Source organism: Apis florea, unplaced genomic scaffold, assembly GCF_048593485.1.
Source record: "Apis florea isolate Af1SG1 unplaced genomic scaffold, ASM4859348v1 contig_2989_pilon, whole genome shotgun sequence".
NCBI classification, from domain to species: Eukaryota; Metazoa; Arthropoda; class Insecta; order Hymenoptera; family Apidae; genus Apis; species Apis florea.
In genome coordinates, this window is record NW_028256685.1 from 688776 (window position 1) to 708316 (window position 19541).

General features: G+C 48.3%; 3 protein-coding genes across 5 annotated transcripts in view; all 3 read left to right on the top strand.

The window, feature by feature from the left end:
* Positions 1-19541, top strand: part of dtn (transmembrane protein 132C dtn) — a 54924-nt gene that overhangs the window by 16628 nt on the left and 18755 nt on the right. For all 3 annotated transcript variants that reach the window (XM_086907856.1, XM_086907857.1, XM_086907858.1), the window contains exon 2: positions 16492-17557. In XM_086907856.1, the coding sequence (XP_086763982.1) occupies positions 16492-17557 (1066 nt within the window). The remainder of the gene's footprint in view (positions 1-16491; positions 17558-19541) is intronic.
* Positions 9138-13511, top strand: LOC147657677 (uncharacterized). Its single transcript, XM_086907908.1, has 5 exons — positions 9138-9314; positions 10595-10837; positions 11508-11729; positions 12380-12553; positions 13011-13511. The coding sequence occupies exons 1-5, from the start codon at positions 9138-9140 to the stop codon at positions 13509-13511; spliced, it is 1317 nt and encodes a 438-aa protein (XP_086764034.1).
* Pla2 (phospholipase A2) lies at positions 14234-15495 on the top strand. Its single transcript, XM_012489077.3, has 4 exons — positions 14234-14357; positions 14428-14587; positions 15079-15228; positions 15300-15495. The coding sequence occupies exons 1-4, from the start codon at positions 14234-14236 to the stop codon at positions 15379-15381; spliced, it is 516 nt and encodes a 171-aa protein (XP_012344531.2). The 3' UTR covers positions 15382-15495.

The following is a 19541-nucleotide window of genomic DNA, read 5'->3' on the forward strand; positions in this document are numbered from 1 at the left end:
GATCCCGAGTTGAATGGAATGCTGTCTCCAATCTTGGTTAGCTCGTTTAGAAACGAGCTACGTGTATACGGCTTGTGTGTATATAGGCGCTTCCGCGTTGGACAAAATATTTCCGCTTAAAACGCTTTACTTCTTCCCCGACTGTTACCTCGCATCTGTTGCGTTCGTGTTGGAGCGAATAAATTGCGAATCCGGTATTGATTTTGCGCGCTCAACCTCCGCCGCGCTCGAAAGAGGAAGGCAAAGCGATGACGAGAATAAAACGACCTCCGCCTCGCCTCTATTAATCGGTTTACTTTTGCAGGGAAAAGAAAAGAAAAGAGAGAGAGAGAGAGAGAAAAAAAATAGAAATTCACATTCCGACCGGAGATGACTCGTTGTTTCTTCTTCCATATCACGTTCGATTACGCGTAAAACTCGGTTGGGCGAAGATTCACGTTTTGCTTCGCGTTGCTCTTCGACAGTTTAACCCCTGCTTGATTTCCTTGGAGAGGAATCCACCATCCGAATTAAACCGAACGAAGAAAGGAAAGGAGATTGAAACAAATCCCCTCTCGCGTAACCAACCGAGCTTTTCGAACTTTCTTCTTTAGGCGTTCGTGGATCCCCGATCTTCGATCGTTGTTTTCGACGACGCCAGCGAAGAAAAGGTGAAAAAAAGGAGGTGATAATGGAACGCGAGGAAGGTGGATGGTACTCGACCCCGAAAGAGACGAGAGGCTCGAGGGAGAGATGAGACGAGACTCACGGAGGAGAGAACCTCTCTCTCTCTCTCTCGAGGAAAGGGAGTTGTAACGCGACGTGATACTCGGGAGCACGATTCGCTGAATCGGCAGGAGGAAAATTTCTCGGCTGGAGACCAAGCAAGGAGACCGGTTGTCGCCTCGTCGTTGTCAGCATCTTGTTGACGATCCAGCTCCCTCCTCGAAACGAAACATACGTTTCATTCGCAAGGGTGGAATGTAAAGGGAGGAGGAGGACTACCTGCTAAGAGAGAGAGAGAGAGAGAGAGTTTCCTAGTAATGCTGATGAAGCGTCTGCCCGTCAATTAGACGCAATTTCGGCAGCAATTAGTGGAGTTGGACCGAATATTATCTTTCTTTTTCTCACCGCCCTCGGCCTACCGCGTTTTTATTTGCACCCCTCTCTATGACGCGCCTCGTTGGATTCATTCCTTTCCAGGAGAAGCCTCGCTTCCTAATAAGTTCGATATCCTCCTCGTGTTCACCTCTGGAGTGGAATTAAGCTAATTACCACTAATCGGGGAGAAAGAAAGGGATCGAAAAGGATCGATGAAAAAACGATAACTCGTGGAAACAATTGGTCGAGGCAGGGATGATAGGGAAGCGTTGTCTCGAAATTGTTGCCTCGACCTCGTTTATTTCTCCACGTTACGTCATCGTTGGTAGACGTTAGTTAGCGGAATGTCCGCGGGTTACATTGTGGCGATCGGAGTGTACATCGGCGAGAAGTATAAATTGCATTCACGGAGTTAGCAGTTAACCCGGATAACAGAGACGGGCTGGTATGGATGAATCGCTAATAAATGCGTGCACGGCTTTTCTCAAATTGCCAATTTTCTTTCTCCCGAAGGGAAGAAAATCTTCGGCTACGTTTCGATAAAGAAATAACCGTCTCCCGATATCGTGTTAAAAAGTACACGGCTCGACGTATCCTCTGTGCATCCGATTTCATTCCTCCGTTTCGAATGCGGAAGACGGGGCGTGATACATGGCGCAGATGTATTTTGACGAAAATACGGTTGAATTCATCGCGATGGAATCGGCGGGATGGGAAAACACGCGAATAAGACACGGTGTTATGGAGCGCGCCTCGTTTAATTGGAATTAAATTTTTACGGGGACCGCATACGTTATCTTTTATCCCGTAAAATTGGCCAATACGCTTTTCGTAGCTCGGTTTTTAATACTCCTCCCTCTCGTTCCTCCGAAGCGACCGTAACTTTGTGCCGCTTTAATATGTCGTTTTAATACCGCCACCGCTTTCGCGCCCCTACTTACACGCAGATATCGTGCGTCCGTAATGAAAATGCCTGGCGGTGATTAACGCTCGAACGAAAATAAATCGTGGCTCCCGTTTTAGAGCGGGAGACGAGGCGACCGCCGATATTTCACCCCGTTCTTTTTCGTTGCAAACGAAACGGGCGTTATATCAATCGCGAACGAATTCGATTCGCCTACCTATCATTGCCCGTGTTTCCTCTGGTGGTGCATCTTGGCTCGAAACTTGGCTCGACAATCGTCCCTGCGTGCGTCGATATTCGAATTGAAACGCGGCTCGATTCGAATAATTCCTTCGAGGAAGGTGTGCAGCCGTTCTCCTCGCGACTCGAAGAAAATTGATCGACCAATTATCGGGCCGCTCCTCCTCCTCCTCTTTTTTTTTATCGGATTATCGAAAGGATGAGCGAAAGGTCGTTGACTTCTCCTCCCCCCTTCCGATTTATTCCCGTTTCCGCTGGGAAATAATCAGAAACAGAGAGAGGGGAGAGAGAGAGAGAGAGACGATGGCGAGGCTTTCGAGCGAAATCGCATCGATCGCGCCACGCGACTGAATAACCTGCATTTGCCAACCCGATGTGCCAACTTCGGCGTAAAACGATCGTTCGACCGTTATAAGCCGGCATTCGAGCCACGCTCTTGTCCGCTCCGTTGGAACCGATGATCGATCATAGTTTCCAGCCCCCAGTATCGCTGTCGTTTCTTGTAATAATAATAAAGCGTGCACGCGGTATCGAAAGCGGAGAAAGTTCAAAGCCCGCATTCTTGGCGGACCATTCGAGATTGGACATACGATACGATACGGATAATCTATAATTATATATATATATATATCGAAAGAAACGTTCTCTCGAAATATTGAATTCTTCGAACGGATTGATTATTGTCGCGAGAAATATGTGATGCGCGCGGAGGATTTACCTTATTTGCCTTCTTCGTTTCCTTGTTATTGTATCGCATTATCGATGGCGTTATTCGACGCTGAATCAATGAAACTATATTTACAAATAGAGAGAGATCGGAAGAAGTTTGACACAGTTTCTTGACGAAAAAACGTGTATATATATTTCTTCACGTATTGGATACGAGATTGAAAACAGATATACGTGGCGGATAAGTATGTATAAGTTTGATTACTATGCTAATCCAAGAGCATTAATCCACCGGCTCGAATATTATCTGTGTCGTAACAACGAGGCGAGTATAAATTTAACGCTTGTCCCTCTCTTATCTAACAAGTTTTATTGCGAATCGATATCGATACTCTTCGCTGCTTCGGATTCTTGCATTGATCGTGAAAGCGCGATCTTTTTTTTTCTTTTTTCTTCTTCTAATGACGAAAAAAAAAAAAAAAAATACTTAGTTAGCCAAAAAAAGACACGACAATATTTGCGAGTTTTCACGAGGAATAAAGCATCCATCCGGTTTGTCCATTATTTCCACACGGTGGTTGAAGTCGGTCTGCCTTCCGATTCCGTTTTAAACCGCTTTCTCCTCTCCATCCTTTCTCTTATTGTTATCGTTCCCGGCTTTATTGGTTCTTGAAATTAAACTTCGAAATTGCGACGGTTCAGCTGCGGCTGAGTTATTATCGTCGAACGCTCTCTTCGCTCTCTTCGCGCATCGTCCCTAGCTAGTACCGTGTGTAGAATTGATCGATGACATCGCCCTCCAATAATGCTCCTCCTCGTCATTATCGCCTCCTATACGTGCCATCCCTCTTGTACACGCTCAACTTTCCATCCGCGTTAAGTGTGTACTGTCGTAATCAACCCTCTGGCGTCAAATTATCTCCGTTTTCGAATTAAATTGTCGCCGTGGAAATGCGAATGTCGCGAAGAAAAAAAAAAAAGGAAAAAAGGAGGAAACTTTATAAAAATTTCGATTTGTCAAATATTTGAACGTTCGAAAAAAAATTTTTCGCCGCAATTGCAAAAATATTCCATTCGGTCTTTTTCTTTTTTTTTTTTTTAACTACCTATCCGTCTGCGCGAAAGTAGAACGGGGGATAGGATGTGTATCGTGTCGATACATCCCATCCCCGGATTTGCTAATCAAAATTTTGCCCTTCGGCCTCGATCGCCGCTCGATGCAGGGGGGGGGGAGGGGGGGGCGCTCGCGATTTATCGTGGAAAAAACGCAAGAGAGTCGTGGAAACCGGTCACGAGCATTCGTTACGGTTTTATTTGTTTCGGCTGGGGCAGAGGCGACGATCGATCCTCGGCGGCGTCGCAGCCGCCGCCGCTGCCGCCACCACCTTCCATCGCCTCTTTCTCTTGGTATCTCGGTGACTTCGGCTCGCTCTACCTACCTACCTACCTACCTACCTACCTACACCAACCTAATCGATACTCGACCCGACTCGTCTCGATTCGACCATGCTCTCTCTCTCTCTCTCTCTCTCTCTCTCTCTGAAAGACGACGACATCAGACCGTCTCAGTGTTCCACGAGCTTTTGTGTCTCAGGCGCGATCTAATCGCTTGATCGCGCTTCGAAGCGTACCAGAATTCCGCTCGACTTCCCCCTGTTGACCTTCCGCCTCGTCCCTCGAAGAAGGAAGGGATTGCGTAATTATCGAACATAACGAAGGATGGTTAAAGATAATACCTCTAAAATCCTCTTTCCTTTCCCTCCTTTTTCCCCTTTCTTTCTCTCTCATTTCTCTCGACCGGCGATGTCGATTCGTTTATCCCCGGATAGATTTTTCCCTTCTCCCTTCTCGCGACGCTTTTATTCGCCACCGGGCTGTCGTCGAAGCGAATTCTTCTCCTCCTCCTCCTCCTCCTCCTCCTCCTCCTAGTGGCTAGTTAAAATTGATCCTTGGATATTAAACTGGGGGAAGGTCTCTCCCCGTCCTCTTCTCCCAGGACACCTGGCAAGAAATTTCCTCCTCGAAGAGCTCTTCTTCCCTTTCGAGCGATGCACAATGTAAAACGGTAATCTTGTTTCCCCGCGTCGGATGCCGCTGTCGGATGATCAAAGAGAACGGGTGGCCAGCTTTGGTGGAAAAGAATAACGAGATTATTGTCTCGCAATTTCGCAAGCGGACAGAAATATGCCGCTCGATGGAAATATTATATAAATTGTGGAGAGGAGGGGGAGGGGGGCGCAAAGCGATCGTGCATCGACGCTTCGTTTTTCTCTTTTTTAATTTTTTAATTCGCCAGGGAAATTTTTGAACGAATCGATCGAACGCGAACAAGACACGAAGTTTTTCCTCGTATTTCGCTCCACTCGCTCGCTTTAATTGGCCGACATTACGTAAGGGTCGCCTAATGCGCGCATCAAGATCTCTCCGACTCTAATGCGTTATGAATTATGCGCTCGAGGGTTAAGTCCCTTTTAGTCCCTCGGCTTACTTTGACGAGCCTCGCCCTCCTCCTCCCTCGTATCATTATACGTTCAAGTAGAATTACCAGCGCCGCCCGCATTTCCTAACCAGCCGCGCGGTTATTGCATAATTTCTCCTGCCCCTGTCCCTTAAGCCTTTGAAGACAAACTCGCCGCCGGTTTACGCGAAACACCGCGCCCAACGCTTCGTGCGAAAAAAAAAAAAAAAAAAGAAAAGAAAGAAACGCTTGGAAAGATAACTCTTGTCGGGACTATATAACACATACTTTCCGAAATATCTCTTGGCGTATCAACGCGAAAGATCAAGAAGTTAATTCACGCCGTTTAATCGCATCCCATTTATCCCGCTTTTAATTCCATCCTTGACGATATCTCTCTCTCTCTCTCTCCCCCCCCTAATTTCCCTTAAAATTAGATCCCCGTATTTCACGATTGTTCCACGCGATGATACGCTTCCAATATAACCAACAAATTGTTAATTTTTTCCACTCCACCGTTCTCGATCTATAATCCTAATCCCTTCTTTTTTCTTTTTTCCTTTATCACCATTCGCAACCATCGAATCCCCACCCAACCGTTGTTTCAAGCGTTGTTGAGAACCGACCGCCATTCATCGGTTAGTATACATCGGTTTCCTTCTATTTCCGGCAAAAGGAATTACCGTTCCTCCGAGGGAACGTGCTTCGCGAGACTTATCTGGCGGCCGGTTGCGCGCAAGTTGTGGCGTGACGGAAAATGGGTGGGTGCATCTATTTTCGTTCCCCGGTCACGTAACTACTATGCGGACATACATTATGCGTTGCTACTCGGGGGTATTCATCGAGGTTGCGGCTTACACCTCCGCATCGTACAACGCATCGACGTGTCTAACGTAACGAACCACCGCACCGGTTCTTCTACGCGTGTCACGGTATTTCGTTACCCCGCGTAATTACGACGGATCTACGAGGGACGAGGAGGGGAGGGAAAAGTTGGCCAGTTTGATTTTCACGCTCGACCAACCGCTCCGCCCATTTATCTTAATGCGTCGTTTCCTTCGCCACGGATTATCAATCTTTCCCTTGACCGCCGTGACCCTTTTCGATCGATCTTTAACTTTTTCCTTTTTTTTTTTCTTTCACGAATCACCGCATCTTCCCTCGATTTTCAAATCATTCTCGCGTCGATCGATCGATCGATCATCCTTTCGTTCCATCATCCGGATGATGGAACATTTTTACACAGGATTTTTACCGTGTTTCCGAGCGGAGTGACGCGTGCGCCGCCGAGCTTCTTTCGCGTATTTATAGCTTATTACGGGGCGGGGAGGCAGTAACTTTGCTACGAAATGACGTATCGCGCGCGATAAGAATTGCCGCCGCCGGTTTAAGCCCGGTAATTTATGCTACGATAATCGAGGTATACGATAATAAAATTGCGAGCAAATAAAAATTGCGCTTTCTCCAAACCTTCTTCCTCACCGCCCGAGGTGACTTTGACGAGGACGGCGACGATCATTGCCCCCTCGGCCATCGCCTACCTCGTCCAACGTTTTTAATTAAAAACTTCTTCTTTCGCGATGACTTTTCTCTTTTCCCTTTTTCTTCCTTTTTCTTTTTTATCCTTTGAACGTATTTCTCGACGGCTAGTTTCCTCGTAACGTTAATTATTCCGCCCCGGGTCTTTGATTATTCTTACACTCCACGCTCGTTACACGTCACTCCCGCGGAAGCGGGTTTCGATTCTGTTCCCGGAGAATATTATTATTCCTCGCCGAATTACGGGTCGCCTTTTCACCTGGCCCGGCAAACGTTCGACAAACCTAACCTAACCTAAAAATCAACACGTGTCCCGCGCACACTTGGCCCCCGTACAAGTTCCTCGAGTACTTTTGTCGCGATCTTTATCGACGGTGGCCGAGAAATCACGAACGAGCTCCACTAAAATTAACCGTAGCTTTCATTCTTTTCTCTCTCTCTCTCTCTCTCTCTCTTTTATTTTTCTTCCTTTCTTCGAACGAACGAAAGGAAATTTACAGGCTTTATTGGCCTTTACGCGTATACGATCGAAGGAAAGGAAAAGAAACACGCATGATTGATGGAGATCGAGACGGAAATCTCAAATTCTGACATTATCGGGATATTTCGATGCACGACGAATTGGGGGGGGGGGGGGGGGGAGAAGGAAGGTGAAGCATCGCGCTCGATCCGTGATAACTCGGAAGGAGCAAGGTCGAAGGGCAATATCGATAGCGGCGGTTCGACGAGGCTGATTATTTCCCCCGATTCCGGCGCATTCAGCATGCCGTCAACCGCTATTAGCCTCTGTGCGGTGGCTGCGACGTTCCCGTTGGGGGACACTGGAATTGCTTCCGCCCGCTATTCGTGTGCTAGCTTTCGATATTCATGCGGACAAAATGAAGGAACGAAGCGTTATATATATATATAATATATATATATATATATATATATATATATATAACAAAAGGGGGGGGGGGGGACCCTTGACGCGGGTTGGTCGGATTCGTTCGCGTGTCCTTTTTCCGTGCTCGATGCTCGGTGAAGAGTCACTCGTCCCGATCGATCGATCGGAAACTATTCCCGGCCATTACGGCGATCGGTGGGAGAAGGAGGACGTGGCTTGGACGAGGACAACAAACCATTCTCTCTCTCTTTCTTCGCTCTCATCCCTCCTCGTGCCAGCTCAATGCACCGCGATTCATTATGCATCGTGAGAGGCGAGATGCGTTCAAGTGCAAAGCGTTCGTGTGCCACGTCGTGTCGTGATAACGATGGCCTAATAACAAAAGGGGAGCAAAAGGTATCAATCGAAGCTATCTCGACGCGCCTCGAGTGCCGCGATTGTTTCTTCTTCTTCTTCTTCTTCTTCTTCTTCTTCTTCTTCCTCCTCCTCCTCTTTCTTTGTTGTCATAGTTGTCGATTTCTCGATAGAGGAGGGGGAGGAGGATCCTCTTTAACGTTGATTCAGATCGTTTCACGGGATAAGCGATAATAGGCGTATCAAAGAGCTCCTATTGCGAAACATTGGCGTTGGCGTTTTTATCCAGTATCGGCGAATTCGAAGCGTTTACGGGTTCGAGCAGATTTTCGTTCGCGAGATTGGAAATTCAGGACGATGGCGTATCGGCGACGGCGTATATTAAAGGGGGCCCGTGGATAAAATTTAAGTGGATAAAAAGTAAATATCCATTTTTCATCCGGATCGATTCGTCTCTCAATATTTGCCCTTTCGACGGCTTTCCTTTCATCCGCGATATTTTTCTAGCGATATGGGTAAATAATAAATACCGTGATTTCACCGTGTATATCGAATAGCCGGGGAAGAAACGATCGGAACGAATGGGGGAGGGACGCGTTAAATACGATTTTGCGAACACACTTTGGTTCTCCCTTTTCGTTTCGGAGCAAGAAAATTTCTCTACGATCTAATTTCTCTAATCCAAAATATACAAAATTTGTATCGACAAGAGGTGGCACGCTCAAAAGGTGCTTCAAAGCTTCGTCGATGTCGACAAGGATTCGATCGAGAACGAGGGGGTGAAAAAGAAAATAGAAAAACCGTTCTTTTATGAAGAGCATCAAAGAAAATCGGGGGATCTCGAAATTCGAGGGAGGGGAAAAAAAAAAAAAGGAAAGAAAATTGAAATTTCCCCCTCTATGCATTATATCGATGTATCGATATAACAGCGAACGAGGGCATGATATCGAATCGAGAAACGTTGTTGCTAATTCGTCGTTCGTTTATTCTCTGCCCTCCCGTCCAAGATGACGACAGAGAAAGAAGATATTTACTGCGCCGAACAGATCAAGATTCCATCCACGTTCCCGTACATTTTGAAACAGTATGCCAAAGCCGCGATTCGAACGCAACCCTATGATCTGTTGCAATGGACTTGCGCTTATTTTCGCGCCCTCGCCAATTCCGAGATCCCTCCTGTCAAAGTAAACGATCTAACCTTTTCTTCATCCCTCCCTCCTTTCGAGACCTGGCTCGTTTTCTTCTTCGAACTCGAAACGAAATCTCCTTTTTTCCTCCGGGGAAAAAAGTGGCGCAAGAGGGAGCGATGGACGAAAAAAAAAGAAAAAAAAATAATGGGCGAAGGATGATGAGCGGAGAATTTCGCATGGCACGTTTAATCCCGCCGGTTTGTTTCGTACGAGTCAAACGCGCAATGCTGACGCAACATTTCCACATCCCTATTATCTTACAAAAGGGATGATTAAAGTTTCAGCGGACGTTCCTTCTTCCCGTGCACCGTCGTTAAACGTAATTTTTTCCATTGCTCCCATTGTACCATTACTCGCATCTTATCCTATTCCTGTGCCGCGTAATTAAGTGGATTTAAGATGAGTGAAATCAATTGAATTGAATTATCAAACTCGAGCATTATCCGTTGCATCATCCGCGCGTAATCGAAAGAAAGGGGAATCTGTTGGATCCGGTTTTTTGTCAATTTATTTCCCAATCTAAATTCTCTAGATTTTTATCGTATCGCTGGAACAATTCGATTAACAACGAACGTCGTGGCAAGGGAAATCGATTAACCGGGTTAATCGAAATAAATCGATCGGGTAAATAAATTATTCCTCCCGGTGATCGTCCATCTCTACCTTCGTCCTTTCCGCCAACCAACGTTTCTCTTTTAATTTTAATACATCGCGGAGAACGTCCGTGACCGGACGCGAGAATAGAATCCAGTTATGGGAGCCTTGAACTATCGGATTCTCCTATTTTCTCTCCTAGTTACCTCTCTTCGAATTTTTTCCTCCTTTTTTTTTTTTTTTTTTTTCTTCCTTTCTTTTTTTCCTCGCGAGGGTGGCGATGGCCGTAGACCAACGTCCGTGACCCGATACAATACCCGAACGATTGAACATTGTCGGCCGAGACATTGCCTGATAGATATTTTTATCCCAAACTTTCTATATACTTTCCATATATTCCTGCCTCGCTTTTTTCTTTTTTTCTCCGTGAAAAAACGCTCGAAGCGAATTTCGAAACGGAAGATCGAAAAGAAAATTCTCACTTTCGATCGTTTATTTTTGAAATATCCCCCTTTCTTCCTGTTGCGTTAAAAGAAAGAAGAATCGATCCGTGTCTCGCTACACCGAAGCTGTTGGAACTCGAGTTACGAACGAGTTACGAACCATGGCCGGTGGAGGCGAGGGCTGGATCGAAGGGAAGCGACTCTCAACGACGTCGACGTCTCCTCGTATTTTCTCAGGAAAGATTGGAGTATCCCCCCTTCACCCACCCGACAGGTATCACGCCTGGCTTCCTGAAGACCCTTTTGAACGTGTTCAATTTCGCGGAGAGCGTTTCAATGAGGGCCATGCTGGACAAGTGGCGGGGCCTCGCTCTTCCCGACAAAACCCTTTTCCAGCTCATGCTGGTAGGCAAATTATTGGACGAGGAAAAGTGCAACTTTTACAAATTCCTCGCGATCGCTTGCGGATTCCTTGGCAAGGTAAGAGTGATAAAAAAGAAAGGAAAAGAAACGAGAAACTCTCTCGTTCCCCTAAGCCCTTTCGCTTGCTTCATCTTTATCATCGCGTCTTTAGATAGGATACTTTTAGAAAAATCGGTCGTTAATCGATCCGATATTCCCTCGGTGGTGGATCCTGTGATCGATGAATGGGTTTTTTCGTATCGCTGGCACCGAGTGGAGACATCTTTCTCTCCCTTTTTTATTTATGCCGCGAACCATCAATCCTCCACGGTTCTTTCGCGACCCGTTTTATTATTTTATATTTTATTCAATATACGATTTTACCAGCGAAAAAATTCGATCGTCGAGAACGGTGGCGGTACTTTTATTACTCTTTGTTTCTCGAGAAGGAAAGGGAAAGACGTTCTGATTAAATTTCTTTTCCCCTGGAATAAAACTGGAAACGCGGGATATCTCTCGGGATAATCGTGTCGTTATCGATCCAGCCGCGCGAAGATCGCGTGAAACGGAACCGTATTTAATTCATGGACTTTCGAATTCGAATCGATGAATCATCGTTACCGGCTCGAATCAAATTAATCACCCGCCATTGTTGCCCGGCCACAATTTCGCGACTGATTCGGGTAGCTGTGATGGTGGTGGTGGTGGTGACAGTACATCCTTTGTGATTTCCCCTCCTCCCTTGCAGAATCTATTCGAAACGATGGTGTACGTGTGCGAATTGCTGACGGAGGAGCCAGAAGGTGGATCAGCGATGATACCTCTGCTGACCTTCATACATTTGTACGAATATCTTGCCGAGCTCGATTGCAGCGGTAGATACTCCTACATAGAGGAAAAAATCGAGCCGTTTCCCTGCGTTTGCTCCGATTTCAAGACACCCGAGCCGAGCTTGGAACCATCGGTCGAGGTTAAAACCTTCCCCTCCCTTTTTTCGAGTCGGTAAACAAAATCGTTCGAACGATGCGAACAGACTGTTTCAAAAAAAAAAAAAAAAAAGAAGAGGGGGAGGAAAAAACATCGTACGTCCAGTGTTCGGCGATTTGTCGGCGAGATTATCGATCGACGATTTCTTTTTTTCGGGGTCGCGCGCGATTAATGGAACGGAAAAGGTTTTTCCGAGAGCAAATCGGTCGAGTGCTCTCCCCGCCTACCCCATCGATGACCAAATATAATTTCGTTAATAACGCACCGATGCAAATGGAAATCGCGTGCAATAGAAACGGCCGAGGGAAATAATTACTCGATGCGTCGAACCGGGTGTTCGTCCACCCTCCCCATTCGTCCCCTTCCCCCTCGAACGCAAATTTACAGAACGTCGTTCCGATTGTAGCATATTTTAACCACCCTCCGCGTCTCCTCCCTTCTTCCCTCTCCGCCCCCCCTTCGCCTCGAATCAACTCAACAGTTCGAAATCGATCGTATCGGACCGATTATCGCGATTATCGAGCGGTTCTTGTTCTTCTTCTTCTTTTTTTTTTTTTTTTTCCTCTCTTCATTCGCGAATGAACGAGCGCGTGTTTCATTTTTTCCCTTTTCGTTTTCGATGGGAAACGTCAGGAAGAGATGAAGGAGGGGATCGTGTACGAGTACGCGCCGAGCGAAACCCAATCGACGGATATGCTACGACTTTGGACGGAATGTCCCCTTCCTATGGAAGGGGAAGTGCATCAGGTGACCCCTGTTCGGGACGAGACCGAGCCTAAATCGACGGATCGGAGCGACAATCCAAAGGTAAAACGAAAGATGCGTGCGAGATATCGCGGGGGAACGGCGAATAGAAGAAAAAGTGCAAGCCGTTCTCGCGCGGGTTGTAATCGTGGCATCGGTAACGAGTGCTAAATCCGCGTGCCTGATTTTCCGGGAAACGTTAAAATATCCCTGTTTAATTTCGCTTCGGGGAAACGAAATTTACCCGTTCGTCGCTTGAACATTTCGATTTTTCCCCGCCAAGCAAACGTCGAGTAAAATCTCGTTCCCCGGAGATTTAGAGCATTCGAAAATTTCACCACGCTTTTTCTTTCTTCGCTTCTTCCGCGGAAGAAGAGTCTCGTTGGCGGTCACTGATGTTCAACGAAACGAAACGTAATGCACGCGGTCGAGGCTCAAGTTACAATCGTTGCACCAATCTTTCCTTCCACGTATCGACAGGCCACGCGCGTGTATAAAGTGTCGGACGTTTATCGTTTAGAGCAACCCGGCTGGTAACCCGGGCATCGTGCAATACGATGGAAAATTCACCATTCCCGAATACTATCCCATGAACATGGATTTCCCTTACGACAAAGACGATGAATTGTATTTCGGGGAGGAGGAGATCGAAGAGATGGTGCCGATCGACGATATCTACGAGTACGAGACGATCGACCTCGAGAATATCCTACGCGGTATATGCGAGTGTTTGGAGCCGGTTATCGAACGGATCCCCACCCCCCCGCCGGTCGACCCTTACTTCGAGTTTCTGGAAAGAATGAAACAGGAGGTGAAGAAAGGCACCGTGGACACGTATTTTCTGGTGAGGGGGATCGGCCCACCCGTCTCGAAAAATCGTATCACGGCGGTTGGCCTGTGGCTGGCAGATTGCGCTCGTCGCCAAGAGGGGCTGGTCGGGCCGCGAAATATCAGGCACGTCCTTTGCCCGGATCTCGACGATCGCCTTTACGAGAACCTTTCCAATTGCTACGATCAATAGCAACCTCTGTTTCTCTGCGTAATATATGTGATGCGTGAAAAAGTGTATCCTAACTGTGCCTGTCGTGTAACGACTGTGTCGTCGAATTTTCTTTTGCTTTTTCGAAACGCGGACACGTGTTGCTGGGGGGGGATTCGCCCGCTGTTTGGGATGCGCACGCTCCCCTCTCCTCTCCCCCGCCCGTTCGTGATCGACCGACGTGTCGATTCGTGTTGCATGATCGAATCGTTAAATGCGATCGTGAGCCCGGCCATCGATATAATAAAACGGCGCATTCGTTTCATTATTTCGCTTCGCGGGAAGATAATAACGATCACGAAACGCACGCGTCCAAGCAGAGTTGTTTACATTTTAGCCGAGTTTTAGGCGTTAAATTTGTCACGCACGTTCCAGATTTAGAGGGCTATTTTAGATTTTTAGCCGCTTGGACAGATTTCGTTTCTTTCCCCGCCTTTTTGTTGCGGCCGATTATCGCCAAATCGCGCGTAATTTTCGTCGGGTCGTAAAAAAGAAAAAAGGGGAGAGGGGGAGGGGGAGAGGGTTTTCTCGTATAAGATGGAGGAAACGGCGACACACGGTCGCGCTCTTGTACCGTGAATATCGCCGGAAGGGACCGCATTTCGCCTCGCTCCTCGACGTTTTCCCAAAGAGGCACCCGAGTTCCCGAGTCTTCTTCGAGCCTCCTTTCCTCCTCCTCCTCCTCCTCCCGTCCCTGTTCCACGATGCACGTCGTTCCGGGACCTTCTTTGTTTCTCCTCCTCGCCCTCTGCTGCCTCTCCGCTCGCGGATGGCAAATCAGGGATAGGATCGGCGATAACGAGTTGGAGGAACGAATAATATATCCAGGTAAGACGCGAGCAGTTCACAGCAGATAGATGGCCTCTTTCACGCTCTTGTTAATTCTTCTGCCATTCAGGAACGTTGTGGTGCGGGCATGGTAACAAGGCGTCCGATCCGAGCCAACTAGGCTGGTTAAAGCACACGGATGCATGCTGTCGAACTCACGATATGTGCCCCGACGTGATGTCAGCTGGTGAATCGAAGCACAATCTGACCAACCCGGCCTCCCACACCAGGTTCCTTCTCAATTTACTTCGTCTTCTTTCCTCTCCCTTCCGAATCCCATCTCACCTCTTCTTCCTCATCTTCCTTCGAGGATACGCTTTTCCTCGCTCTCCACTTTTCAACAACGTGACGCAACAACCGTTGCTCGCGGCCTTCCTCTTTATCTTCTTATCACGCCGCCACGCGTTGCTAGGGTTGCTCGCTCCTCGACGGTAATGCCGTGAACGCCCACACGAATTTTTCCCCGAACGCGCGCGAATTGTAGGCGTGACCAACAACCGGCTACCTCGCATGAATCGCTCGAACGTGTAATAATAATAACGATAATAGTCGAATAGAACGCGTTAAAAATTAAACGGGGATTTGCAGATTTCTATTTCTAATCGGGAATTTTTCGAGAACGGTCGTGAGAAAGATCGTTTATCGCGTTATGTTGTATGAAATTAGGAGAAGTAAGGATAAGAGAAGAGAGAAAAATTTTGGGAAAAATGTTTTTCAACAGGTTGTCGTGCGACTGTGACGACGAGTTCTATACTTGTCTGAAAAATTCGGGAGACACGATTAGCGCGTATTTCGTAGGAAATATGTACTTCAATCTGATAGACACGAAGTGTTACAAATTGGAGCATCCCGTCACCGGTTGCGGTGAGAAGTGAGTGTGATTGGCGCGCGATTTCGATGATCCGCGAGACTCTATTTCAATTTTTCTCAACAATTCTTCAGGGTCGAGGGTCGTTGCCTTCACTACACGGTGGACGAAAGCAAGCCGAAAGTCTACCAATGGTTCGATCTTCGCAAGTACTGATAAAATTGGGACGAGTTTCTTGTCTTGTAATTGTTTATCCGCCAAGAATTTGTATCGATGTCAATTGATAAAATAACGAATGTAATAAAATAACAAAGAAAAAAAGAAAACACACACACACAGAAGGAAACATCGATCACGTCACGATATATACATCTTCGCTTCTCTCCTGACGGAGAGGATAGAAAGGCGAGCACCGCGAAAGATAAGCGAGCGAAGTCGAGTCGGCCTCGCCTTTCCGCGCGTTTTCCTTCCATTTGCGGAGGAGGGAGAGGCAGTGTGCGGGCAGCTGGCGCTTAGCCGAGGATTTCCCCGGAAATTTATGTCCGGATCGAGCGCAGCCGCGCCACGCCACGCCTCGCCTCCTCCCCCCGATTTACAACCTCTCCCTCCCCTTCCCTTCTCTCCCGCGTGCACTTTCCAACGCGCATAAGTACGCCGAAACTTTGTTTCCAAACCGACCGAGCCGAATTTCCCAACTATACGAGTCCTTATCCAAGTCTCGAAGACTTTCGAAACGATCGATCGATCGATCGATCGGAAACGGAGAGTCCGAAATAACTTTAACTCCCGTTCTGTGTATCCGTTTGATATTTCTACACGACTTTCCACTCGAACTTTTATCCGGAAAATCTTTATCGCCAACTCCCGCCCGCTTCGATAATAAGCAAGGCGGCCTCTCCGAGTTGGTCTTTCTCGAAACATTGTTCCGAGTTTGTTTCGGGCTCGAAAGTGTATTTCATTTCTATGTTAATTTAACGGGGGCCCGTAAATTCGAAATATTACTTCATTTCAGGATACGCAACAAACATCCTCCTCCTCTGTCGCGAGTTTATTATAGATTTATTAAGAAAAATTATCAAGGAAAATGGACGCTCCTATCCTATAACGGACGGAAATTCATTTCCGTGGCTTCCGTGGAAAATCTTGTGTTTAGGTGGTAGAATAGGATAAGATAGGGGAGGGAGGACGATTCGTGTCTTTGATCCAAAGTAATCCATCTTCTCTTCTTTTTTTTTTTTTTTTCCCCACCTTTCCTCTTCCGTTTCCACCAGTTTCGTTTGAAAACCAGTTTCCGCTAATTCGAGCAATCGATTGGAATTTTTTCAGACGTGGCGGCCTCGGTGGAGGTTCACTTCGAGAACAAAGATGGGGGATTTTTCCTGAAGCACATACCGAGGCAGTACTATCCCGTGAGAGGGGATCCCATCTCGGCGATATCTCCGTCGACGGGGACGTTGTCGAACGGGGTGCCGTCGGCTGCGCCGGGCTCCGTCCTCTCGATAGACAAATTCACGGTGTTCCAGACGAGCGAGCCGGTCTCGGTGCGGGCCACCTACGGCCCATTTAGCACGAAGCAAACCGTGCCCGCCCGCTACATCGTGCCGGATCCATTGGACGCGTTGCCCGGCCCGGAAACGAGGCGGAATCTGACGGCTGCGACGATTCTGGACGCGCAGGAGCTGGGCGCCCGCCACCTCGACATGTCCGCCCATCTGGTCGGGAACAGCGTGGCCCGCGACTCCCCCGTGCTCAGGGTGTTGTTCCACGCCGGAAGCGAGGCAGGCGGAAGGCGGCAGTTGCTCCTTGCCCGGCATCAGAGAGTGTGCGTGGTTCTGCACGCGAGCTTGGCCACGCCGTCGAGGAGCACCGTTAACAGAAACAACGGGAGAACCTCTTACTCCTCGTCCTCCTCCTCTTCCCCCTCCTCCTTCTCCAGTTCCTCGTCCGCCCTAACGGCAGCCTGCAGCCCGGACGGGGAGAACGGAGTTTGTTTGGCGCAGATCACCATACCTGCCGATTGGTGGGCGCCGTTACCACCGCCGGACGCTTCCGGCCGGGTCAAGGTCGCCAAGAGCCTGCCCAGGCTCGTGCAGGTCGCCTACTCCGTGCTCGAGCCGAGGACGGAGGAGGCCGGCTCGGCCGACAACGGGGCAGCAGGCTTCTGCAGGCCCAGGGTCCAGATCCAACCCGTCACGCCGCTCGGCCAGGTGCCCCTCGCCCCGAACCGGGCCGATTACAAGGAGCTCAAGGCCGACGATTCGCTCACGCTTCTGGTACCGCACGGCCCCCTCTACCCGAGGTCCCGGCTCCACGTCCCGGCCTTCCTTCACCCGTCGAAGATCACCGATCCGAGGCAGGAAAGGGCGCCGCTCGTCATCGCAGTTTACCTTAGGTGAGAAATTAAATTCTCTCTCTCTCTCTCTCTCTCTCTCTCTCTCTCTCTCTCTCTCTCTCTCTCTCTCTCTCTCTCTCTCTCTCTCTCTCTCTCTCTCTCTCTCTCTCTCGATGCAATCAACTTCGAGTCGAACGGTGAATAATATTTTAAATCCGAATCCAAGTCCCTTCTTTCGTTTCTTTCGTTCTTTCTTCTTCCTCGCCAATCGTTGGAAAAGTAATTAAAAGACGAAGCGCTTTTCGCAACGGGGAGAGGAGGAGACTTGGCACGAGATTGCGCGCGAATTTTCGTTTCAAGTTCAAGATACTATATAATAATACCGCTTGCCAACTTCCGCTTTTCGTTTTTCATCGATAAACCGCGCGGAGAGCGCGCGATGAAATATAGCCGAGCTCGAAATTCGCTTCGTTCCTCCCCCTTCTTTTTTTTTTGCGCGCGCGAACATCCTCGAAAACAGTTTCAACATGCCTCGGGATCGGAGGAAGGGGGAGAAACTGGGGCGGGGAGGAGAGGGAGGGACAAAAATTTTCTAATTGGACGAATTGTCGAGCACCCCTCGCAAAGTTACAACTTTTCCATTGTTAGTAAACTCCCCGACAGTTACCCCCTCCCCGCCACTTGCCGTTCCGCTCGCAAAACCGATTCCACCGCGGAGTCGTTGGTGACGCGGTAATCGGTGTCCCATTACTTCGACCACGAGTCTCTCTCCACGAGTCTACAGTGACCCGAATTCTCGCTTTTCGCGGATCGAGAGTGCTCGATAATTGCCATCCTCGTGTCCTCATGATTCGTGGAAAAGAAAAGAAGGAACGGTTGAATTCACGTCCATCCCTTCGACCCGATTCTCGGCTAACGGATAACCGTATCCGTCCCTCTCTTTCCCCGTGGAGAGGGAAAGAGAGAATCGCGAAACGAGACGACGCTTCTTCTTCCTCGCGGAGCCGAATTTTCACCCGAAATTTTTCCCTCGCCCTCGATGAATCCATCGGCCGGAATGGAATCAATTTCCTCGAGGCAATTTTTTTCCCTCCCCTCCCCCTCCGTCCTCGTCGAGTCCGTTTACGGGAGCGGAGAAACGCTGCAGGGATCGCGTCAGTAACGCGATCGATAATGCACCGCTTCCGGAATAGGAAAAGATCGTATCGAGGAATAGATTGGCGGAGGAAATATTAGCTTTCCTCCCAGGCGAGAAGACACGGGAATGGATTAAGCGTGTTGGATCCCTTAACGAGAAAAATCCCCTAACGTTAAAATCGAAATTCGAGTCGAGGTTTCGATCGAACGTCAGCGACTCGACCTTGCGAGATAAAGCTAATCTTTATGCTCTCTGCTCTCGGTTTTTCCTCCGAATCTTATCTAAAAAGAGGGGAAAAAAAAAAAAAAAAAAAAAGAAGAAAATGTTGATTTATCTCGAGTATCTCTCGTGGCCTCGACTTCCTCCGTGTTTTATTTTTAGAACGGAGAGGGAGGGGAGAAAGTATTATCGGGTTCCACGTCAGTCAGAAATTTCGTGTAATTCCGACCGTTCCCAGACATTTACCGTTGTCCAAATCGCGATCCGCTCGCGGATCTCCTCGGCTCGCTTTATCGAAATATCGATCTCTCTCTCTCTCTCTCTCTCTCTCTCTCTCTCTCTCTCTCTCTCTCTCTCTCTCTCTCGAATTTCGATTCGTAATTATCGGTCGAATTATCGGTGACACGCGTTGCGACGCTTAATCGAGCGAACGTTCCTCGCGGCGGACCGGTCACGCGATCGTTTCGTTTCGGGATCGATCGCGAGTCGTGGCGAGTCATTGAATAAATTGTGGCCGCAGCCCGGCACAGGCCGTTCATCAACGCGATTCGGAAACCTTCTCCCTCCCCTCGCCTCGCCCCTCCCCAGATCGGCCCGATAACAGCCGCTTTGCACGTCGCCGATTTGTATGTAAATGCCGGCCGATCGCCGGCCGCGGAAATAACTCGATTCCAATGTTGTGATCGC